Here is a 24,952-nt window from a genome sequence, read left to right on the forward strand (position 1 = left end):
TGTGTTTTCAGTTCGCGATTAGCCGAACGCCCCTACTCCAATTACCACTCGAATCGCATCTTTCCCTTTGTCGATTGATGAGCTGTCTTCTATAGGTGATTGGATATCTGACGCGTCCCCTGTTCATGATCCAGTGACGACTGAGGCTTGTGCTATTCATCGATGCAAATCAGCACAAATATGATTGACTACAACCCGAGGGAAAGCCCCTGTTTGCCATGCATTGTTACACAAAGTACACGCAACGTCAGCAAATGTCATTCACGTTCGTGATTCAACGTAGGTAGGCATAGTAAGTGTAACATTTATCTAGGCCCAGAATCCAAGCTCAATCGAAACAGACGGGTGGAGAAGAATAGTCGATATGAGTATCTAAGCAACTCACTTTCTCAAGGATGGAAATGCATTCTTTGCTTCATTCTTCTTGATCATCACTACTAGCAAAGCAGACAGGAAGTTTGCCACAGGACCTCAATATAATTTAAGATTCCCATCAGCAATCTACTTACTGCCTGTTAGATAGGCCATTGAAAAAAGGCATTCGTTTCTAAGAAGTTGAAAACACTGGTGATATGCAAACCCCTCTCAATCAAAGGGGGTAAGAATGTGGAATGTGTACCAAAATACGGCATTTTGAGTAATACTTAAGAGGTTCAAAATGGGGTTTTGTGAAGTAGGGCTCAGGAATCGTCTGTGGAACTGCAAGTATCTGCTGGAAGCAATACCTCAGATTCCATCTAACACTTGCTGAGGCAAGGTTTTCACCGACCAGTGTCGTTGCAAATCTATTACGGGAACTTTAGTATAATAATATGGTATCTATTACGCCAAATTGATTTGATTTGTAAGAATAGGACAACGCTACTCTTCGGTGGATAACATCTACAGCAATACTCGTAGATCTCAGAATATCACCAACACGCACACACAGCGTCCAATCGGAAAACAATTTAACCCTGCAAATCATCTTTCATTTCCCGCGTCACAGAAAGGCGCCACCCGGCACTAAAGCGAGTTAAAAGGCTCAGCGCTTGAGCGGTTAGCGCTCCGTCCAACCGCAACGGTCAATTAGCCGCCCATTCTTTAAGCCCCTTATGTAGATTCCACTCAACATTGATGCTGTAACCAGGCAACAGATTAAGTCCCTTAAGACGTCTTGTTTCCGAGACCCAAGCTCTTGTCTAGAGTCAACGATTAGCTGAAAGGAATGGGAAGGAGGTCACCAGTGTTGGTGTCTTTTTCTGCTTTGGAACTGCCACCGTGCTGAGTTGTCCATCCAGCTGGTGCAGCACTCTGCAAGGATGACCCTCCCAGTACATAGCGCGAAAGCTGAAGTATCGGACTATCTAGACTATCTACAAGAGCTAGTATTGGTTGGCTTTCGTTCGGCGCTTAATCCAGGCTGATTTTGCAATTCAGGTAGTATCAGATCCTTGACGGCCCAGTTATCCTTGTTTCGTGATAATGAACCATTGACCAACATGCATATTCCTCTTACCTTAACACATCTTCTGCTATTTTGCTAGAGATTCTGTTTACTCATCGGGTTGAGATATGTTGGTTCTAAACACTTGCTACTTATGGAAGGTTCTGTTGTTCATCAATTACGCCCATGATACGATAGTCTTATTGCGGCTGTCGCCCGTCCCTTGGGCCTCGACATTTCTTCTTCTATCTTCAAATTATTTGCGCGGAGGGTGGCAGGCCACTTTTTCCCTTTTTATATTTAGTTATGTCGAGTTGGGAGACGACAGCCCTTCGGCTGCAGGGCAATGTGACCACCGACTCAACACCAAGCTCCTTGGACAAGAGTCTACCACTACTACCAAAAAGAAACGCCAAGGCTAGGGCAACTACAGGTGTAAAGGAGGTATCTTCGGAAGAGAAGAGCCATGGAACGAAAGGATGGAAACCACTTTCGCTTTCGACGCCGATGTTACTCGCTATGATCGCACTTACGATCCTTCTCGCTGTCGCCGTCGAAACATTAGCACAACGCAGTGCAGCACAAGGTGGTCTCGCTCTCTCACCTTCTCTCGATGCTATGCCCGCGTATGCCAAATTTAGCTATCTTTATGTGCCGACTATTATTGCTGTGTTATACAGTATGCTTTGGAGCTGGATCGATCTGGACGTCAAGAGGATGCAGCCATGGTTCGAATTGTCAAAACGTGAAGGCGCCACAGCTGAGGACTCCCTTTTCCTGGACTATCAATATGATTTTGTGGCTCTGGTTCCTTTCAAAGCAGCAAAGAGGAAACATTGGCCTGTCTTCTTTGGGGGTACTGCCATGGTTATCGTCTTTTGGGCCCTCACGCCCCTTCAGAGCGCTCTGCTTGGTACAGGGATTGTAAAGCAGACCGACATGACCTCGCTCGCCAACAGATCTCAACTTCTTCCTGTCGCTGAACATGTCGAGGTCCTAGATCCCGAGTTTCTCAACACCGGATACGCTATAGGCTGGCTTGGTCAACAGTTCCCTGCTTTCACTACTGCTGATTATGCACTACTGCCTTTCTATCCAAACACAAGCCCCAAGCTCGCTAACGTCAGGAAACACACAACAGTCTCACTAAATATGACTGCAGAAACGACAAAGCTTTGGACCGAGTTGAACTGTTGGCCAGCAGAAATCGCAAGAATAGGTGTCAGGCATCAAGAGCAATTCAGCTTCCTAAATGGACAGGGCTGTAATACTACTGCTGGCTTTGGGGCGAGGAACGAGACGAGGATGTTCTACATAGGCTACTTCACCAGCCCTTACTCGGACTTTCAGATTGCGAACCCGAATTGTGGACGAACTCCTGATTCAATCCATCAGTTTCTAGCTATATGGGGCAAAGCTATCCCAGTTGATTGGGATCCTTCGCCTACTTTCAACATATCTGCCATGTTCTGCCAGCCTCAGTACTTCAAGCAAAGAGTTCTCGCAACAGTCAACGCAAATACATTTGAGCCAGACAGCAAGTCCATCAAAGAATTGGGTCCACGAGAAACACTTTCCGACAATGAATTTAACAGGACTGCTTTTGAGTATCTCTTGGCAAATGGCATGGCGGAGACCCCGATTTTAAAGGACTATCCCTTCAATGCGGTGGTTGAACAACATCCTCGACTAAACCATACCAATATCACGTTCCCAGTCTCTAACATGGTAGGTTTTGCGTTGGCGGGAAAGGATCTAGACAAGGACCAATACGTACATCACGATGTGCTGCACAAAGCATACAATGATGCTCACAAATATCTCTTTTCTGTGGCTACGACGACGATTTTGAAAAACTCAACAAAATTCTCTAACAATACCGTCATGGTCGAGTATTACATGACAGGGATTATAGTCAGTCGGGCTTTTGCTACGGCAGTCGAATGCTTTCTGCTCGTTGTAACGATATTCACGGGCTTTGTTCTATGGTTTTCCCGGGCTGCACCAAGTAACCTACCAGTAAACCCATCCTCGATAAGGCGATACATCGACTTCTTCAGCAACAGCCCAGACGTGCTCAGTGCATTCAAACTGATGGACCACGCGGATGACGAGGGACTCCTCGAGGACTTCAAAATGGATGGCTTTCAGTTAATATCAAAGAATGATGGAGCGGACGTGGAAATACTTCTACTCCCAAGACTTCGGGCATCTGAATCCTACAACAAGTCTATTCAAAGAGGCTACTATGACCCTGTCAAGCCACTGGCCCTGAAGAGATGGGTTGGTCTTCTCTTTGTTCTTACATTGATAGGTGCTATGGCATTTCTGTCGTTTCTGAAGCACCAAGAGTCTTCGCTAAATGGTTTGCTTGAAAGCTCGTTGTTGAATCTATGATTTTGCTGATACGGTTTCAGGTCTGACCCGTCCCTCTAATAATTTCGAAGTTCGACAACTTTTGGAGAACTATATCCCAACAATATTTGCTACACTTGTCGAACCTTTCTGGGTTTTGTTGAACAGATTACTCTGCGTTCTTCAGCCGTTCAAAGATTTATGGGAAGGGAAAGCAAACCCGAAGAACACTATCGACGCTACGTATACCTCGATCCCGCCCCAGCTGGTATTTTGGAGGGCTTTGAAGTCAAAGCATCTGGTCCTCGTTCTTGTCTGTTCTATGGCTTTACTTGCAAATATTTTGGCCGTTGGTCTCGGTTCCTTATTTAACGAAAACATAACAACAGCAAACTACACCGTTACCATGTCTCCGGTCTTTGCACCCCGTTTCAAGAATGAGTCGGTCTTTGGTCTTTCACGAGATTTGAATAGAAACCTCATTACAACAAGTTTATACCAAGATCACTTATACGTGGCAATGGCCAATCTGACTTCGGGGACAATTCTTCCTCCTTGGATCTCTCAAGAATACTTTTTCCAGAAATATCAGCTGCAGGATTACAGTATGAACAGGACAGGAGATATATACACGGTCAGCACAAGAGGTTATGGTGCCGCTGCCAATTGTACCACCGTATCAGCATCCAAGTTGACTACGAAATACAAAATACCAGAGGATTGGCCTACGAAAATGATGAACCTCAGCCAATGCACCACTGATGATCAGTTTGTCGCTGCAGCCGTACCGGTCATCCGCTCGTCAGCAAATAATCGTTCTACCGGCATTTCATCTCTGGAATATAGTCTAACAATGGACAGAACTTTCACGAGGTCGCCTTGCGGAAGAAGTTTGCCTTTGGGGTGGGCCCGCACCCAAAAGGCAGAAGATATTAATGGCACAGTTGACGCCAGTTTTGTGATTTGTCGGCCGATTTTCGAAACTGCCATCTTCAACGTTACAATCGATCCACTTGGCCATGTCATTTCTTATGAGAGGACCAGCAACCTCACAACAACACTGGATTATGACGAGTCGGAACTCCATACAGACATATTGTTCCAAACTTACAATTCACGATGGGATCAAGACCCTCAATGGCACAACCATTCACTATCGATGAACTGGATGAATCATCTTATCATGGTTGTCAATGGTTCGAGATCCGCGTTCGACCCAAACGATCCGGTCCCAGATCCGGAAGAGTTGCTACCAGCCGTATCCGATATCTATCGGCGCGTTTACGCAATCTTACTTGGGTTGAATGACCACATCTTTGAGACGAGCAACAGGGGTGAGCCGGTTTCTGCAATTCGGCATACGAGAGAAACACGGATATTTATGGAAGGCGCATCTTTTATCATCACCATGACGATTCTTGCTTTGAACACTATTGTTGCTGGTTTGTTCTACATCAGAGCTGTGGCATTTGTCTTGCCACGCATGCCAACAACTCTTGGCGCAGTCGTCGCATATTTTGCACCGAGTCGTCTTGCGACTCCGGCTTACAAAGACACGCCAGGACAATCCTCTCGAACACTGAGTTTTGGGAGATACATTGGTCTGGATGGAAATGTGCATGTTGGCATCGAAGCGGATCCTCACGTCGTGCCAATTGACCCTTCATCACTTGGGCCGCAAACAGATTATCTAAAATTTCTCAGACGAAGGAAAGGAAATACCAACCAACCGAAAGATAGCGAGACATGGATATAACATGACTTTTCAAAAACTGGATTACGATGGTGGCATAGACCAGGTACTAAGCAATGCCATGCCTCATCTATTGATGCAGGAGCTAGTAAATACAATACAAGATTTAACGAGATTGGTGGTGTCGTCACTTATCTTCAAACTACTTAAGCCCTCTCAGAGCAGGACCATTTGGTTGGGTAGCCTTGAGCTTCCGTGATGTCAATTCCTAGATACCACAAAAATTCAACTATGTGGGACCATACGCCACACCATATGGAAATAAATACATTCGTCAAGGCAATTGTTCATCATACCGATGATAACAAAGGTTCTCTGGAAGATATGTTGAGGTAAGATATGTTGAGGTGTATTCTTAAAAACAATGTTATGCCGTGTGGCAGCGGATCAAAATTTACAGAAATATAAAAAGAAAATTGTTGCACCCTTCAAGACGCCGAGTCCATCCATATTCCAATCCCGTGCCCTAGATCTAAGTCCCCATACTTCGTGAAATAATTTTCCTTTCATGCACGTTGAGCTCGACGCATGTTTCGCTTGCCTCGCTTCGTGGTCATAGAGATATCAGCGCCTTGGCCAGGAGTACAGCTGACGCCTGAAGAGAGCTGCTGGGTAGCAGTCCAGGCGCCACTGGCACAGCGCTGGAAAGTCGAGCCACCGATGCAGTTCCATTCGCCTTCGTTTGTACAAGCAGTCCCAGCAGCAAAACCACCGCTGCCAGAGCCCGAGCCACCGTCCTGGTTACCATCACCGGAGCCCGAGCCAGAACCAGAACCAGAACCATCCGTGGGAGTTTCGGGGGTGGCAGGTGCTTGGGTGGCGGTAGGCTGGGAGGCGGAAGGCTGAGAAACGGTAATGAAGGCACCACCAGGGATCTCAGGAGTACCATTTGAGCCATCACCAGAACCAGATCCGGCGCCTGAGCCATTGCCAGCACTAGGGGCGGGTGTAGGGGCGGGTTGAGTGGGCTGAGCGCCGTTGTTGGTAGTAGGAGCAGCCACAGGAGTAGAAGGCTGAGAGTCGCCTCCATCAGAGCCTCCGTCGGAGCCGCCGCCGCCAGAGCCAGAGCCAGAGCCAGAGCCAGCCTTCTGGCATCCAGTGCCTGATGGTCCTTCAAGTTTCGACTTGAGCTTGCTCACATCTTTTCCAGGGTTGGGGAAAGCAAGATCGGTGTCGGGAAGGGTCTCACATTTGTTACCGATATTGGCAACAAACATGTCGGGGAGTGAGTTCAAGAGGTCCTTGGACCCACCTGAGCCCTCAACAGTAATAGCAGCACAGTTCATGTACATCTCACGGTTACCAACGTGGTTGAACCATGTCCAGGCAAGTGTGTACTCGCCAGCAGCCAACTCCTTGGGGATGGTGAAATCATACTTGTCGGGGTTGGGGGCATCAGCGTTACCACCCAGGTTACCGGTTGCTGTTCTGGAGGGGCAGCCTCCCTCGATAGATTTGATCACCTTCCACACAGAGTCCTTGGTAGGGTTCTTGTCGGTGGTGATAGAGACCTGGCATGAACCTCCACCATGAACAGCTTGGCCGATGAAAGAGAGCTCCTGTGTGCTGCCCTGCTTGTAAACATTGCCACCTGATCCATCGTTGACCTTGCCCTTGCAAGGGAAGTCAGAGCCATCTGCTTCTAGAGGGCTGTTGTTGGGGTTGCCATACGGCTTGGGGTTAGCCATAAGCATATGAGCACTGGCGAAGGAAGCCAGAGTGGCGATAGTGAAAGCCTTTGCGAACATATTGAAAGGGTTGATAATATCTAACGTTCCAGACGATAGCTTTGGTGTTCAGATTGTGAGATTGTCGTCAAGACAAGATTCGAGTGATATGGGTATAGGACTGAAGAGTCGTAGCTCGATTTGAGTATGAGTGAAGGAAGGATCGAATTGCACCAGGCAATACGTGAATGTCGTCGAGACAGAAGAAAGGACTAGCCTTTGGGAAAAAAAAGAAGAAGGAATGGAAATGTCGTTGAGACAATCTCACTTTGAAGGACTGACTGGAGACTTTTGAAGGCGTTGGTGAAGAAGAATGGTAACACGGGGGAGGAAACGACGTCTTATATGGACTTGAGCTCGCTCAATGGACTGGCCACCAGTGTTCTAAGGGCAGACATCGAGGCAAGGGGATTCCGTGAGCGGGAGAAACACCCGCGAGCGGATGCAGCTGCATGCGACTCAGAGGCGATCATAGTGGACCTTTTCTCCGTATAGCCAGGGAAGAGTCAACTTCTAGTAAACATGCATAGCCACTCAGGTTCCTTCAATGCAATTGCTGAGTCTCGTTTCGAAGCAATACGGAGGGGTTAGGCCCGGAGGATTGAGAGACGATTTGCAGCAAGCGATGCATGATAGGCTAACGACAATGTTTCAAGACTCATCTGGTCACGAAAGGAAAGTGTGAGTGGACTGGACCCATGCATACCCCGGAGGGGAAAACGAGGTTTATGCCCCTGACTAGCGATTCGTGTGCTTGCAGGGAACCTGTCCTGCCTGAAAGAGGGATATGTATGGAAGACGACAACGGATCTATTGCCGTCGCCCTTGTTCAGCTACGAGGCCCCTGTGTGGTTAGTTCAAGCGCCTTCTACAAGAGTGATGAGCCACTCAATGATTTGTCGTTTGTGAACGGCTTCAATGCTGTCAGCTTAGCGTAGGCCGCCCATACATTCTCCATGGTGGCAAGGGAACTTAGTCGGTGAAGTGACGACTGAGAAAAGAATATGTGGTTGGGGCGCAAGGGACTCCAATTGTGCGACCACCAATCAGGCCCTGTCGAACCAAGTGCTCGGGAAAGACGATAGCCAGACTGGGGACTTTGAACAACCCTGCTCTCAACGTCATGCTACGGAGGACAGCACAGCAGGTTTCTGTTCATGTCCTGGAATACATTTCACCATGAAAATACCCCTTGAATTCTAACATGGCGAAATGCTCGAAAGGAGGATTCGCAGAATAACTCGACATCCATCTGTTGATTTGCCTCAGTCATCCGAGCTTATTGTCGAGTCAATGCATTGTTCGGACATCCGTCGACGTGCTGGGCCAGCCGTTACGAGAAACCTAGCTCTTGATAGCGGGGTTCCCGATGCCAATCAGGGGGCGATGACAGGGATATAAGGCTGAACAACAGGGGTATGGCCAAGCGATCGTGTTGAAATGGATTAGTGGCTTGGAAGTCCAGAACCAGTCAGTTGTCTCATTCTGGCCAAGACAAGAAAAATTGAGGATGGTGAGATTTGACGGCCACAGGGAGGAATTTCGCAAAGATATTTGCTGCACATTGAAATACCGCTAGGTATAAGTTCGCAGCTACCATGAGTAGCTTGACCTTGTCTTTGGACCTTGGTGCAACTTGATAGTACGTATCGGAGGTCCGACTGGATCCATTGTCATTGCAGGCTGGGCATTCTGGAGGCCTGTCATCTTCAGGTATCCCCTGGACGATCGCCTCCAAGTCAGGGGGCAGCTGTAGATCCTCAACAGGGCAAAAGTTTTTCACGTGTGCTCGAAAAGATCTCAAAGAATGTCTCCTGACACTCCTCCCTTTTTGGGATTTATCTCCGTGTGACGAACGAGGACGGCAGGGGACCGTCCCTTGGGCTCCCGGAGAGATAATCGTTTTTTCTTCTCTCTCATGAAACAGGCACAGTTTCATAAGTTGCTTCCTAGTGAGAAAGGGTTTTTATGACAAGCCAATCATAAAGAGAAGGTATCATACACGAGGCGTGGGCGCCTTGCGTAAGTTGCGGATAAAGGCCTCATTGTGATAATTTTCTGCAGGGCGCTGTCATGATGTTTCGCGTCTTGGTGTTTTGGTGTTTCGGGTTTGGACGAGAGGTGGTGTTGGTGTTGGAGTGGGGTCGAGAGATCTGATGTTGGTTGGAAAGCTGGGAATATGTGTAGCGCCCGGAGGGAACCGAGACTTCTTCCTCGCCAACGTGGCAGGCTGACTGGTCAGTTACAGTGAGTAATGGCACTTGTAAGTCTTTTTAGCGTATGGTCTATCGACAGAGGCTTTGTGCCTAGATTCCTTTTCAGGCCAAGGTGAGATGATGCTTGCGTCTACTGGAGCACACTTCACAATATTGGATCCGAAACCAGTAGTTTGATGTTTTTGTACCTCTATTGGATCTGGCAGGGCATGATGAGATCCAATCGCCGTGTGACGTTAACGCCAGATACAGTTCTCTTAGGGGCTGACGGCACTACATGAAGATAGCTCGAAATAGCTTTGTTGTTGTTTTCAATACTCTCACATACAGTCACCAATGGTGAATCGCGTATAGTCGCCGATATACCTTCAGTAACAAATGTCTAGGTTAGGTGGCTTTTCAGCCATTCTCGTGACCATAAGCTCATGCAGCCCAACTAACAGACAGACCTGGGGGGGAAAATACAGGGGTGATGTCGGACGAAACACGACGATTCTCTCATAATCTACAAAGGTCAAGGGTCATAATAAGGGTCATAATAAGGGTCTTTAGTTCAAATGATCCTCACTCAGCTCGTACTTGTAAAACTTGGCAAGACAACCATGATTGAGATTCAAATTGAGAATCCGCATGAAAGCACCGACCACATTTTCTCCATCAAATATCCACGCGATGTTATTAGACCAATTGAACACTGTCGATCTCATTAGTCTCTGTCTTGAGTTTCAAACATAACGAACTGGGCTGGGTATAGCAGCCGGGTAAACAGGTGGCGTGAAGTCATTCATTCCTCTTAAACGAGGAGGGGGGATTTCCACCTGTAACCCTTGACCCAAGCACGTTCGGAGAGAATCACCGGGAACCATCAGCCACATCTCACATAGATTAATACAGAACAAATCTCTTTGCCACTCACTGTACACTTAATCGATAATTCTAATTCCAACTTGCACTGGAAAGGAAGTTTCTCGACACTTGTTACTCAAAGGATTCACCGCAACGTTTCGTCAGCAGGTAGACCTAATGCGCCGCGAACTCGTATTATCTGCAAAGATGCACTAAATATGGAAAAGATGAGACTCTAGCTTATACCCTTCATTAGAGCAACTGGAAAGATACATCCATCTTCAGTATATTGAAATAAAGGCTCCGGTAGCCTGTGGGCGGGCGCGTCCCGACAGCTTGGGACAATTTAACCGCCCATGACTTAATGAGGCCCAACACTCTGTCGGCACAAGGCCAACGTCAGACCTGCAGTTGTGAATTACTTCATGGTGCGTTGTCTGATCATTGGCATAACCGAGCGCTTGCGGAACTTTTTAGAGATAATGATTTGTCTATTTCATCTCGTCGGACTGTATCGTCTTGTCTAAGAGGCCCATTCCGCGAGCCGGTTTGATGGTGCCAGTGTCTCTATTCTTCACCGCTACAAGACAAGTCCATTACTATCAAGCAAGCGAGTGACCTCTGATATAGGAAAGCGCTTACAGAAACAGGTGCTTACTTCCACTACTCCCACCCATTGTTGCCGGTTCCTTTGGGGATATCTGCATCCCTATCATTAGTACGAGCACCTGAGCATGGCTGAGTAAACTTACCCTCACCGAAACCAAGCCCAGCTCTGGTCCAATTCTTCATCTTCGACTTTCGAAACTCTTCAAAATCCCACTCGCCCTTCTCAAGGTAATCGGGATTGTCGAAAACGTAGACAAATGTCTCCTTGGTCTCCTCCTTCTCAGGAGTAGTTCCGTCTTTGTTGAGAACCTTGACTTTGACCTTCTCCTTGAAGTACTCAGATCCCTCAAACATGTCGAGCTTGTCAACATTGCCGTCAGTCAATCCAGTGGCATATATGCCAAGGACAGAGTGGCCCTTCTCAGGGACCACTGCAGGGTAATCTGCACACTCAACTTTGTGGCGACAGTAGCCGTCCAAGATAGCAGGAGTAAATGTGTGCATGTCCTTGATGGCCTTGGGAGGGTCACGATCGCCGTAGCAGACAGTGAAGAACACCTCGGGAGCCATCTAAAGTCAAAGATTAGTACTCGCTTTCGAAAACGACTTGCAAACCCACCAAGGTACCTGCATAAGCTTTAGTCAAAACGGTTCAAGAAGTCTTAAGATATATAACTCACCATAGAAGAAAGCTGTGAAGTCGCCGCTCATTTTCCTGGTGTTGGTCTTTTTCGGTTGAGTCACTATGTAGATGGATCTGATAAGCCAGTTACAAGGCTGCGTACTGAAATGTGGTGCAGGTGATTCGTGATGAAGGAGATTAGCCTGGCGAGAAAGAACAGAGTTCAATATAGAGGACACAGAGTAGAGCAGAATTTCAAGCAGGGAAACCTTTTGCGAGATAGATTGAAGTCTGTTTGATCTGTGAATCATCCTGTGTTACCCTATCCCTGAGCTGAGGTTATCAAGCGCACCGCAATCGGTGGGGCAATCAGCACGTATGAGGAATTCTGTATCGAATTCCCCTTTCTGTGCTATTATTTGCTTGACAAGCATATTAAGTTGTGAAGTTGATTTCGCTAATATGTTTTATGTAGATGTTCCATATTATATTCTAGACAAATAGTTATTTTTGTTTCCAAGGCCCGAATTATGGAATCAAGCATTTCAAACAATGCAGCACAATCTGATTGTTCTCATCCTTGCCATACATAGTCGTCGAGGAGGAACAGATAAGATATAAGATAAGATACGGCCATGCCCGCGCCGAGCTCGTGGTCCTTGACCTGGAGAGTAAACCAAGCATGATTGGCTAAATAGTGAAGCTAATGCCGGTAAAAAGTTAACACGGCGTTAGCGTCTGAGGAATTGGCGGCTGCACCCCCCAGCATAGTCGTTCTTGTAATTTTCAACGCGACAGACCTTCACGTCAAGTTCGAGTTTCAAGCTTGCCCAGCAAGACCATACGCCTATCGCCCATCGCAAACCACCACAAATCCTCCACATTACCTCACCGATATCACGCCCCAAACCTCCACATCCTGGTGCCAAAGAATTTGAAGATTGGCATTTTTGTTTCGTTCGTTGTTAATGACACGATATCGATCGCAATAAGCAACTCCCTAACTCAAATCTTCCTGCCCTCAACTTTGAAGGGCCGGCATTATACCAACACCTCTGCGGATGGAGTTTCGCCAATAATGCAGCCATGTCGGGCACCACTATAGATGATGTCGTTAAGCGACTCAGCGCAACAGATATCGGTACGAATACACTTGAAATCTACCCCACCGGAACTGCTGTCGCAATGTCTGCAATATTGTGACTATGACCACTGACGAGGTCCAAATCTAGATGTTAGACTTAAGCTTGAAGCTGCAACTACGTTGCGCGATAGCTTAGATCACTATACCAGTGGTCAAATATACCCGCCCTTCCTAAAGAGATTAATGCCCATCTTCTTTACCATCTTACGCGGACCATGCATCTTTCAGAGCAACTCACCAGACCAGGTCAGTTTGGAAGTCCAAAGGATCAACCTGCTGCTAATGTGTAGCAGAAACTTCGGATGGCTATCCTCGAGGTCATTCACCGATTACCTACCCAGCCCGCTCCTCCCGAACCCTTCGAACCCCATGCCGAAGAGACAGTCGACTTGTTGATGCAACTTGTACGAACAGACAACGAAGAGAACGCGACAATATGTGTGAAGATAATATCGGACATTATGCGCCACCAGCACAAGGTGTTACAGGGCAAAGTGCAGCTCTTCCTCACTCTCATTCAAGAGCTTTTCGAGCAAATGGAGAAGGTCGTTCGAGAGCAGCTTGACAATGCACCCCATAATGCGCCATCGCAACCAGGAGCGCCCTCAACCCCTGGCAACTCGCAGACAAACTTCCAGTCCCCAAGGCCAGGCTCACCAGTCGCCTCCGTCAACGATCTTGGCACCGATACACAGCAACAGAACCGCCCCCTGCTCAAGGGCATGCACTCCTTCAAGGTTCTCTCCGAATGTCCCATTATTGTGGTGTCCATATTCCAGGTCTACCGAAACACGGTGCAGCAGAACGTCCGGAAGTTCGTCCCTCTCATTCAGAATGTGCTGTGTCTCCAAGCTTCAGCACAACAGCAAGCACACGCTGATGCTGCTGCCAAAGGAACAATTCATACGGGAGTGAGCCCTGCTATCAAGAACCGGGTGGCATTTGCCGATTTCATTACTGCTCAAGTTAAAACGATGAGCTTCTTGGCATATCTTCTTCGGCAATACGCCTCGCATCTGAATGACTTCTTGCCTCGACTCCCCGATATCGTCTTGCGTCTCCTGAAAGACTGCCCTAGAGAGAAATCCGGCACACGCAAGGAATTGATTGTTGCGATTCGCCATATCATCAATTATAATTTTCGCAAGATATTTATTCCCAAGATTGACGAGCTCCTGGATGAGCGAACGCTCACTGGTGATGGATTGACAGTGCACGAGACGATGCGACCTTTAGCATACAGCATGCTTGCTGATCTCATCCACCATGTTCGAGACTCTTTGAAGCCGGAACAGATCAGGAAGACTGTTGAGGTCTACACTAGGAATCTGCAGGATAATTTCCCCGGTACAAGTTTTCAGACAATGAGCGCGAAGCTCCTGTTGAATATGGCAGAATGCATAGCGAAATTACCCAATAAGGTGGATGCACGACATTATCTGATCATGATTCTGAACGCGATTGCCGACAAGTTTGCGGCCATGAACCGGCAATACCCCAATGCTGTCAAGCTCTCTGCTCTGTACCGTGAACAGATGAAGGCTGGCACCCCTGAGACATACTTAGCCGACAAGGACAGTCCCCCCGACTGGGATGAAACCGACATCTTTTCTGCAGTACCAATCAAGACATCAAACCCACGAGATCGAGGTGCTGACCCTGTCGTCGATAACAAATTCCTATTTCGAAATCTAATGACAGGCCTAAAGAACACCTTCTATCAGTTGAGGACATGTAACGTTGGGTCACCCATTGACGCTCAAAATGCTCCCACGCACTGGCAGGATGTTTCTTATGGTTTCACAGCCGAAGAGGTCAAGGTCATCATCAAGCTCTTCCGAGAGGGTGCGTATGTCTTCAGGTACTATGAGATTGAGAAGCCAGCAGCGGAGTCCCAGTATATGTCGCCAGTAGAGTATATGGCCAACTTCTATATGGTTTCATGTAGCAAGGAGGAGAAGGACCTTCTTGAGACCTTTGCTACCGTTTTCCATGCCATTGATCCGGCTACTTTTCACGAGGTGTTCCAGCAGGAGATTCCGCGCCTTTATGACATGATATTTGAACATACAGCGTTGCTACATATACCCCAATTCTTTCTCGCTAGCGAAGCGACTTCTCCTAGCTTCTGCGGTATGCTTCTACAATTCCTCATGGAGCGAATCGACCAGGTCGGCTCTGCAGATGTCAAGAAATCATCCATTCTGTTGAGGCTCTTCAAGTTGGCTTTCATGGCCGTTACCCTATTCGCCAACCAGAATGAGCAGGTGTTATTACCACACGTTGTCAACATTGTCACGAAATCCATCGAGCTATCAACAAAAGCAGAAGAGCCAATGAACTATTTTCTCCTTCTTCGCTCGCTGTTTCGCAGCATCGGTGGTGGTAAATTCGAGCAGCTTTACAAGCAAATCCTCCCTTTGCTTGAAATGCTTCTGGATGTGCTGAACAATCTTCTCATGGCTGCACGAAAGCCAGCAGAGCGCGACCTCTACGTGGAGCTCTGTCTCACAGTCCCGGCTCGACTTAGTCATTTGCTGCCGCACCTCAGCTTCCTGATGCGCCCACTTGTTGTTGCTCTGCGCGCAGGCACGGATCTTGTCGGACAAGGGCTGCGAACATTGGAGCTGTGTGTTGATAACCTAACAGCCGACTATCTTGATCCCATTATGGCACCTGTCATTGATGAGCTGATGACTGCTCTCTTTGACCATCTCAAACCCCACCCTTACAGCCACTTTCACGCTCATACCACGATGCGAATTCTTGGTAAACTGGGTGGGAGGAACAGGAAGTTTATGACTAGTGCTGTGCCGCTTACTTATAGGGAGTATGCCGATGATCCCTCGAGCTTTGATCTGAGACTTCTGGGCTCTAAGAAGGACAGAGCCTTCCCTGCTGACATGGGAATCGACTTTGCTATCCAGAAGTTAATGGAGTTTCCTAAGGCAACTAAGAATAACCACAACAAACAATATGATGCTTACTATAAAAAGCAAGCATTGCACTTGATCAAGGCACAACTCAAACTTCGAATCGGTTATGATCAGCTGCCAGATGACCTCCCGCGTCTTTTGCGACTTCAAGCTGAAGATTTGGTTGCGAGAAGGTATGAGATCAACACCGCCAATTTTGAGATCTCAGACCGTGAGCGATCAATTCCGAAGAAGGAGAGCGAAGATTTGGTCGTCAAACGGCTTCTCAAAGCCATCATGTTTGCCCATTCTTTCCCGGAATTCAAGGATGAAGCCAGCTCCTTCTTACTGAACGTTTGCAAGCACTTCGCGATCATTGAGATTGGTAGAGCTTTGGTGGATTTGAAGCGCACATTTAGCCCCTTCGACCCTAATGCTGGCGAGGGCCCCTTGCACATCGATACACGCAATCTCTCGGACGCCATTGTCGAGTCGCTGGCTTCTGATCACCCCGATGTGCGCGAGGCGGGTAAGAGTGCCATTCGCGAGATGTATGATGCTACAGCCATTATCTTTGGTTCAGAAAGTGATGTTGGCAAGCTTCCTTTCTTCAGTCATCTAAGCAGCACTTTCTGCCACAGCTGCTATGAAGAAGAGTGGTTCACCAAGACTGGTGGTAGTCTAGGTATCAATTACCTGCTTACTGAACTTGACCTGGGCGACACGTGGATCACATCCAAGCAAACCGAGTTTATCCGTGCGCTTACTTATGTGGTCAAAGACATGCCCCAGGATCTTCCCGAAAAGACGCGCTGCCTGGCTCAAACTAGCTTGGAGGTCCTCTTGAAGCGCATCACCAAAGACATAACTAAGGAGGATACACTGCCCATCACGCAACAACCAGGGCAGACACAAAACCCTCAGCTCAAGCAACCTCGACTTTCCCAGATTTGTCAACAATTTGGTAACGATCTGTACCATATGAACAAGCATGTTCGAGAGACCGCAAAACACTCGCTGGAACTCATTGCAACAGCGGCAAAGTGTGAGGTCTGGGAACTGTTAGAACCCTGCAAGGACAAGATTCTGCAACCCATCTTTGCCAAGCCTTTACGTGCGTTGCCCTTCAGTATTCAGATCGGCTACATCAATGCCATGACGTACCATATGAGCTTGAAGAACGACTGGGTCCCATTTGATGAGAACCTAAACCGTCTTCTGATGGAGTCGTTGGCGCTTGCGGATGCTAGTGACGAATCTCTTGCGAACAAGCCTGCGGAGTTCCGTACTCATGAGCACATTGTCAACCTTCGAGTTTCGTGCATTAAGCTTCTTACAACTGCAATGACGTTTGAGGAATTTTCCAACCAGCCGACTAAGACCAAGATCCTCAGTGTCTTTTTCAAATGCCTGTATTCAGAGTCAAAACCCACCATCAATGCAGCGAACGATGCCCTAAAGTCTGTCTTAGCAGTTGATAGACGCCTGCCTAAGGAGCTCCTACAGGGAGGTTTGCGACCAGTGCTACAGAGCCTCTCGGATCCTAAACGCTTAAGCACCGCAGGACTCGACAATTTGTCTAGGTTGCTGAAGCTCCTTACCTCTTATTTCAAGGTCGAGATCGGTGCTCGCTTACTAGAACAGATCGACTCAATAGTCGAGCCTAGTGCCTTGCAACAGATATCCTTTACTTTCTTCGACCAACACCCGCAGATGAAGATCATCACTGCCATATTGACCATTTTCCATCTGCTTCCTGCTCCCGCTGAAGCCTTTAAGGAACGACTGATCGACTGCTTTCTTGGTTTAGAGGAAAAATTGCGCAGAACTCAACTGAGTCCTTTCCGCTTGCCTATTTACAGATACATGAATCGATATCCAAAGGAGATTTGGGCCTTCCTTTTCGGCAAAGTCGAAGACCTCAAATATGGCCGGCTGTTGGCCCAGGTCCTTGCACATGCCGACAGTAATGCTTTGCGAGAAGTCGCAATTGAGAATCTCGATGGTCTCATTACCCGTTGCAATGAGCTTATCAGCCAAAACAGCGAGGCCAAGTTCATTGCCATGGTGAATGCGATCCACATTTTTGAGTCTCTCAGCCATTTTCCCAGCGCAGAGAAGTGGATGGACAAAAAGGAGCATCTCGACTGGCTTAAGAGTATTGGCAAGGAGCTGGAAACACATCTTCGACAACACACCCTTCCCGCACATCTCCGATTACCTGCTTACCAAGCAGCTGAAGAGTTGATGACCATCCTCGTCAAGTCTCTTGAAAGGGCACCCAAGGACTTGGATCCTCTTTTCAACTTGATCGAGTGCGTGACATCTGATGAGCTACGGGTCACCCAGGAGCTGTTCTCCTTCATTTACCAGAGGATAATCTGCAGTGATGCAGTTGACTTCTGGAAAACCATTGTCCTCCGCTGCCTGGATACCTATGCTGGGAAGTCTGCTTCAAACAAGATGAAGCATTTCCTCCTCCATTACATCGTTAACCCAATCGTTGCGATGGACGTCATGCGAAACTGGAAACAGCTCGACCAGAACAGGACCCCTCGACTTATGGATAGAGCTGTCATTGATGCAGTTAGCAGCAAGATCTGGAAGGTTCAACCAGAGTCGACAACGGACGACCAAGCTCAGCCTGGCATCGATCACACTCGCTATGAGGTTTTGCAGCTTTCGGCAATGTTGGTCAAATACTATCATACACCTCTTCAGGATGCCCGGAAAGATATCATCAAGTTCGGATGGACTTTCATTCGTCTTGAGGATGTCATCAACAAGCATGCTGCTTACGTAGTCATTGGATACTTCATCGCTCATTATGAGACACCTCCAAAGATTGTCACTCAGGTGTACCTCTCTCTCCTGAAAGCCAACCAGAACGAGGGACGCGCCTTGGTTACTCAAGCACTCGAACTCATTGCTCCTATGCTACCGAAACGATGTGGAACTGGCCAGAACGAGCGCGTTGCGGCTTGGGCCATTGCCCCCCGGCGTGTTCTCGTCGACGAAGGACAAAATGCCCAGCAGATGACGAGTATCTACCATTTCCTTGTTAGACATCCTGATCTATTCTATGAAGCTCGTGATAGATACATCACTTTGATGATCAGTTCTCTACGGAAGCTCGCCACTCCCCAAAATGCGTCGCACGAGTCCAAGAGGCTCTGCCTCAACATGATGTGGCTGATCTGGACATGGGAAGAACGGCGAGTTGAAGGAAAATCGGCATCTTTTGGGGCGAGGTCCCTTTCCCAGTCTCCAAACACGAAGAAGAGAAAATTGGAGTCTGAACAGGCAAATGCATCTTCCCAGCCAGTTGGCCGTGCGGAGTATCAGATCCCCCCTCTTTTCCGCATGAAGATGATTAAGTATCTTGTTGAGTTCATTGCTCAGTTAAATGAACGCTACGAACTTCCTTCCGCGAAGCCCCGGGATCATGTCTCATCGTCAATCCCCCCAGTCCCTCTTGCATTGACTGATCTCTGCAAGAAGGCCATGAAACTCCTCTACAACTTGGTGCAGCCACAATACTGGGGCGACCTCGACCTCGACCTTTTTCCCAATGTAACTCAGGTTATCTTGGCGAGCGAACGAACACAAACTATTCTTACGGCTGATCCTACAGATAAGGAGAAGTTTGATGACAAATTCCTAACCAACATCATCAACACCCTTCAAGTGGTCCGTATCGTGCTCAACTCCAAGTCAGACGAGTGGATCCAGAAGAGCATGCCGGCTATCCAGAAAGTCCTGGAGAAGTGCCTCAAATCAGAAAACCCCGAGATCCAAGATTGCCTTCATCTTTCCGACAAGAAGTTTGACGACAACCGCGAACTCCGGTCGATTGTCAAACGCATCCTGGACTCCGTACCAGACGACACACCTATGGAGGACGCCGATGCCGATGGTGAAACGGAGACACAAACATCTGAGATTGTTGCTTACCTGTCACAAGTCGCTACAGAAGCAATGAACAGCAGCAACTTTACTTCAGGTGTCAATATTCTGTGGTCTCTCGGCCAGCGAAAGCCCAATGTAATTGATCAGCATATCAATTCTCTGATGAAGGCCCTCCAATCCAAACATGCGAGAGAACATGTCCAGCACTACAATGCAATTGCAAGTCAGGCAGCTGGTGTTAACAGGAACCAGGACCCCAACACACCAAGCGGAGAAATGTCGGCCTACGATCTTGAGATTCAAACCAAGATTATGATCAAAGAAATCCAGGTGGTAGCGCTGCGGATGGAAGTGCTGGGCGACAATCGACGACCCTTCCTCAGCGTCCTAGCAACTTTGGTTGAAAAGTCCATGTCAATTGAACTTTGTGAGGAAATACTGAACATGGTTGAGGGGTGGGTATTCCGATCAGAAGGAACATGGCCAACACTTAAGGAGAAGACGGCTGTTCTTCATAAGATGCTCTCCTTTGAGCACCGACAAGACCTAACTATGCTATCCAAGTTCCTGGACCTCGTTATTCGCATCTATGAGGACCCCAAGATCACCCGCACAGAATTGACTGTTCGCATGGAGCATGCATTCCTTATCGGCACTCGTGCAGCGGATGTTGAAATGCGTAATCGCTTCATGGCTATCTTTGACAAGAGCTTATCCAAGTCGGCCAGTGCACGTCTGTCCTACGTTCTTACCTCTCAGAACTGGGACACACTCTCAGATTCATACTGGCTCGCGCAGGCCACACAGCTGTTACTCGGAGCAGTCGAGACGAACGCCAATATCCAACTATACCAAACCGACTTCAGAACCTTGCCGATTTCTCGCCTGCTCACAATCTTCACGAAGGAGATGGAGGCTCGGGAGCCTACTGTCATTATCGATGACAAGTTCGAATCATTCATGGCTACTCATCGTCGCTTCATGTCGGAACTGGGAGACATCAAGGTGAAGGACGTCATCGAACCATTGGTGCAGCTTCAGCATGTCGATTCCCAACTCGCTCACAACCTTTGGGTAACCCTCTTCCCAATCTACTGGTCGTCTGTAGCCAAGGACGACCGAATTGATCTAGAACGCGGCATTGTTGCTTTGCTCACAAAAGATTATCATAGCCGGCAAATTGACAAGCGCCCTAACGTCATTCAGTCAATCCTTGACGGTGCTGCAAAGACTTGGCCTGAGTGTAAGATTCCACCACATGTCCTCAAATTTGAGGCCAAGACCTACGATGCTTGGTATACTGCCTTGGTTCAACTTGAGAACTCTGCCATTAAACCACAAGTCGATTCCGCTACGGTACGAGAAAGCAACCTCGATGCTCTTGTCGAGCTTTACGCTTCACTCCAGGAAGACGATTTGTTCTATGGTACCTGGCGGCGTCGGTGCCAATTTGTTGAAACTAATGCTGCGCTGTCGTACGAACAGAACGGCATGTGGGACAAGGCCCAAAAGCTGTATGAGAATGCCCAGATCAAGGCCAGAACTGGTGTGATCCCCTTCTCCCAAGCCGAGTACATGCTTTGGGAGGATCATTGGGTTCTTTGTGCACAGAAGCTGCAACAGTGGGAGATTCTTCAGGATTTCGCTAAGCATGAAAATTTCCAAGATCTCCTTCTCGAGTGCGCTTGGCGGAGCACAGAGATGTGGCAGGATGAGCAACACCGCGAGGCTTTGGATAATATCATCAAGGGCGTTATGGACGCTCCTACACCCCGCAGAGCCTTCTTCCAATCTTTCATGTCACTTCTCAAATTTCACAATCAGAAAGAGGCTAGCACGGACTTCGCTCGCGTGTGCGATGAGGCAATTCAGCTCTCAATCCGTAAATGGCACCAGTTGCCCGAGCGCCTGACCAATGCCCACGTTCCCCTTCTTCAGAACTTCCAACAGTTGGTTGAGCTTCACGACGCCAGTGTCATTTGCCAAAGTCTTGCGAATACCAACCAGACAAACCTGGATGTCAAATCTGGCGAACTCAAGTTACTGCTGGGTGCTTGGCGCGATCGACTCCCGAATGTGTGGGATGATATCACTGCTTGGCAAGATCTCGTCACCTGGAGACAGCATATATTCAGCCTCATCAACCAGACGTATTTGCAATTGCTTCCTCAACAAGGACAGCAAAATGCCGGTGGCGCTAGCTCGTTTGCTTATCGCGGTTACCACGAGACTGCCTGGATTATCAATAGGTTCGCCCATGTCGCTCGCAAGCATAACCTTCCTGATGTTTGCATTAATCAATTGAGCCGCATTTACACGCTGCCTAATATTGAGATCCAGGAAGCCTTCTTGAAGCTTCGTGAACAGGCCAAATGCCACTATGAAAATCCTGACGAGCTCTCGAGTGGTTTGGATGTTATCAACAATACAAACCTCAACTACTTTAGCCCGTCTCAGAAAGCCGAATTCTACACCCTCAAGGGAATGTTTTTGGAGAAGCTCAAGCAAAAGGATGAGGCCGATTCGGCCTATGGCACGGCGTTATACTTTGACATCGGTGCCGCCAAAGCTTGGGCGGAATGGGGCTACTTTAACGACCGCAAGTTCAAGGAAGACCCTACTGACCTCAATGCGGCAAGACAAGCACTTACTTCGTACTTGCAAGCTGCGGGAAGCTACAAGAATGCCAAGTCTCGCAAACTCCTTGCGCGAATCCTGTGGCTCCTCAGCTTGGATGACGCCAAGGGCACGATCGCGTTGGGCTTTGATGACTTCAAGGGTGAAACACCCGTGTGGTATTGGATTACTTTCATCCAACAACTTATCACGGGACTCGGGCACAAGGAAGCTCCTCGTGTTTTCCAACTGCTGCTGAAGATTGCAAAGTCATATCCCCAAGCTTTGTACTTCCAGCTTCGAACCAACCGAGAGGATCTTCTTGTTATAAAGAAGAATCAAGAAGCCCGAGACAGAACAGCACGACAACGCGCACAATCTGTGGCATCCAATGGAAAGGCGAGCGCATCACCATCCATGACAAAGCAGGACCCCCCCAGGCCTGGTACAGCATCATCACGACCAGGCACTGCAAATGCGGCTGATGGTACCCCAGTCAAGGCGGAGGGAGAAGCGAACGGCAGCAACACCACAGGTACTCCCGCGCCTACCAACGGGCAAACACCTGATCCTTCGAAGGCTGCACAAAAGGCCACCCCTCAACCTGTACAGCCAGGGCAGCCTCAGAAGAAGCCTCCGTGGGATTACACCGAAGAAGTCATGTCAGTCCTCAAGACTGCTTTCCCTCTGCTGGCCCTTTCAATGGAGACTATGGTAGACCAGATCCAGAAGAACTTCAAGTGCCCCCCTGACGAAGACGCATACCGACTAATTGTTGCTCTTCTTAACGATGCTCTGGCCTACGTTAGTAGAACACCGCCATCTTTCGCCAAGAATGTGAAGCTCCCAGCGGCGACCGAAACGAACATCACTCGGTTTGCTGAAACAATCCTGCCTAGTCACATCAAGAAGTCATTCGAAGCGGATTTCGTTACTGTCAAGCCCACAATGTACGAGTACATCTACAAGCTGCGCCGCTGGCGGAACAAGTTTGAGGAAAAGCTGGATCACCGAATACCTCGCGCTTTTCTTGAAAACTTTTCTCCTCACCTAAGTGAATTTAGGTATGGCAAATTCGATGAGGTGGAGGTTCCAGGTCAATACCTGCAGCACAAGGACAAAAATCAAGACTTCATCCGCATCGATCGTTTTCTTCCAAACATCGATCTTGTCCGATCTATCAGCGCTTCTTACCGCCGTATTAAAATGCGTGGTCACGATGGAAGCATTCACAAATGGGCTATTCAGCACCCTGCAGCGCGACACTGCCGACGAGAGGAGCGCATTTTGCAGCTCTTCCGGTCGCTTAACCAAACACTGGGTCGCAAAAAGGAGAGTCGGCGTCGTGATTTGCAGTTCACGATACCAATCATGGTTCCCTTTGCACCTCATATCAGACTTGTGCAGGAAGATACATCCTACACTACACTACAGGGAGTATATGAGGATCATTGCCGAAACATGGGCATGTCAAAGGATGACCCTGTGCTATTCACTATGGAGAAGCTTCGCGGAGCCCTCGAAAGCAAGAGCTCTGTAAGTTGTCAAAGATACAAACATGGCTTCGCTGTTACTAACAATGAACAGAACAAGCCTGAGCAGGCAGCGACAGCTCGGTTGGAGGTATTCAACGCGATTCAGGAGAAGTGGGTGCCATCAACAGTGGCGATAGAGTATTTCCAGAAGGTGTTCCCACAGTTTGCAGAGTTCTGGCTATTCCGCCGCCAGTTCTCGTACCAGCTTGCGGCGTTGACATTCATCACGTACATCATGTACATGCACAACCGATACCCACAGAAGATCAACATATCAAGGGCGACGGGTAAGGTTTGGGGGTCTGAAATGATGTCCTATATGAGCGCCAACAAACCCTTCTTCCACAACCCTGAACCGGTGCCATTCCGACTCACGCCTAACCTTCAAACTTTGATGGGACCACTTGCAACTGAAGGTATCTTTGCATGCTCGCTGATGGCCATTGCGCGATGCCTGACGGAGCCTGAATATGAACTGGAGCACGCCTTGACGCTTCTTGTGCGTGATGAGATGCTGTTCTGGTTTACTGGCAGCCACAGGAACGGAGTAATTACAGAGGGTCAACTTCGAGATTCTGTGCAGGTCAACAGTGAATCGATTGTCAAGCGGGCACTCAGCCTGGCGCACAGCCCTGTTGGCAACCTGCCTGCGAACCAGACAGTGATTGATGCCATCGCAAAGGCAGTCAATCCTATGAACCTGGCACAGTGCGATGCGCTGTGGATGCCATACCTGTAAAGAGCAGGTGGATATTTATACTTGGAGAAAAATGAGAATAGATGGATGCGCAGATGGCTGGCATGGTCTTGGGACTTTAAGCATGGCGTTGGCGGGTTTTGAGAGAGCGCGCGTATCTTGTATGATGGTATAGGGAGGGCAGATATGACCCCAAAATGGTAAAGATGTAATATTCTGGCATTCAGGAGCAGTTTCTATCTTGCTATCAACTTTTAGCAGCGGAGAGTTTGTAAATTCTACTGTACTTTAATTATGTAACTGTTCACTGGCATGATGGTGAATTGAATCTCAACACCAGCCAACCAAAGCTGGTGATAGACTTACAGGGTTCCCCACAAGCCTCGGCTCGGAACAGGACCTTATTAGCTTACATTGTCATGCAGGTAGGTATAGACGAGATCGACAAAGTTTCACAACCTATCGCAGTCCAAGTTAGGCCGTGGCTGAAAGTATGAATATGTATGTCGGGGACGGAACCCCGCACGATAGAGCACGGCGAGGCGTTGCCGCGTCGGACAAGTTACCTCGGGACATGTATTC

At 48.2% G+C, this 24,952-nt stretch overlaps 4 protein-coding genes across 7 annotated transcripts; 2 read left to right on the forward strand and 2 right to left on the reverse strand.

Annotated features, from left to right (window-relative positions):
* Positions 1 to 1,732: 1,732 nt before the first annotated feature.
* Positions 1,733 to 5,937, forward strand: FVEG_15531 (hypothetical protein; the record flags this gene model as incomplete). Its single annotated transcript, XM_018904666.1, has 2 exons — positions 1,733 to 3,791; positions 3,844 to 5,937. The coding sequence occupies 2 exons, from the start codon at positions 1,733 to 1,735 to the stop codon at positions 5,535 to 5,537; spliced, it is 3,753 nt and encodes a 1,250-aa protein (XP_018749304.1). The 3' UTR covers positions 5,538 to 5,937.
* On the reverse strand, positions 5,819 to 7,998 carry FVEG_04722 (hypothetical protein). Its single transcript, XM_018892587.1, has one exon. The coding sequence runs from the start codon at positions 7,280 to 7,282 to the stop codon at positions 6,041 to 6,043; it is 1,242 nt and encodes a 413-aa protein (XP_018749305.1). The 5' UTR covers positions 7,283 to 7,998; the 3' UTR covers positions 5,819 to 6,040.
* A 2,459-nt stretch (positions 7,999 to 10,457) lies between these two features.
* FVEG_04723 (hypothetical protein) lies at positions 10,458 to 11,943 on the reverse strand. 2 transcript variants are annotated; one of them, XM_018892589.1, is made up of 5 exons: positions 11,613 to 11,943; positions 11,552 to 11,559; positions 11,076 to 11,502; positions 10,966 to 11,024; positions 10,458 to 10,903 (listed from the first exon to the last, which is right to left on the reverse strand). In XM_018892589.1, the coding sequence occupies exons 1-4, from the start codon at positions 11,863 to 11,865 to the stop codon at positions 10,987 to 10,989; spliced, it is 726 nt and encodes a 241-aa protein (XP_018749307.1). In that variant the 5' UTR covers positions 11,866 to 11,943; the 3' UTR covers positions 10,458 to 10,903; positions 10,966 to 10,986. The 2 variants fall into 2 exon arrangements, with proteins under 2 accessions (XP_018749307.1, XP_018749306.1); XM_018892588.1 differs by having other exon boundaries at positions 10,458 to 11,024.
* Positions 11,944 to 12,351: 408 nt separating this feature from the next.
* Positions 12,352 to 24,728, forward strand: FVEG_04724 (transformation/transcription domain-associated protein; the record flags this gene model as incomplete). 3 transcript variants are annotated; one of them, XM_018892592.1, is made up of 5 exons in its annotated part: positions 12,352 to 12,695; positions 12,787 to 12,944; positions 12,992 to 13,512; positions 13,593 to 23,674; positions 23,726 to 24,728. In XM_018892592.1, the coding sequence occupies 3 exons, from the start codon at positions 13,266 to 13,268 to the stop codon at positions 24,410 to 24,412; spliced, it is 11,016 nt and encodes a 3,671-aa protein (XP_018749310.1). The 3 variants fall into 3 exon arrangements, with proteins under 3 accessions (XP_018749310.1, XP_018749309.1, XP_018749308.1); XM_018892591.1 differs by having other exon boundaries at positions 12,992 to 23,674; XM_018892590.1 differs by having other exon boundaries at positions 12,641 to 12,695; positions 12,992 to 24,412.
* Positions 24,729 to 24,952: the final 224 nt, after the last annotated feature.

Source organism: Fusarium verticillioides, chromosome 4 (genome assembly GCF_000149555.1).
Source record: "Fusarium verticillioides 7600 chromosome 4, whole genome shotgun sequence".
Lineage (NCBI taxonomy): Eukaryota > Fungi > Ascomycota > Sordariomycetes > Hypocreales > Nectriaceae > Fusarium > Fusarium verticillioides.

Bases quoted from the DNA above. Each gene is read 5' to 3' on its own strand.
- FVEG_04723 (XM_018892589.1), bottom strand. From the start codon at position 11,865: ATGATTCACAGATCAAACAGACTTCAATCTATCTCGCAAAAGGTTTCC. The intron at 11,025-11,075 runs GTAAGTTTACTC...ATAGGGATGCAG, and splicing joins TGGGCTTGGTTTCGGTGAGG to ATATCCCCAAAGGAACCGGC.
- FVEG_04722 (XM_018892587.1), bottom strand. From the start codon at position 7,282: ATGTTCGCAAAGGCTTTCACTATCGCCACTCTGGCTTCCTTCGCCAGT.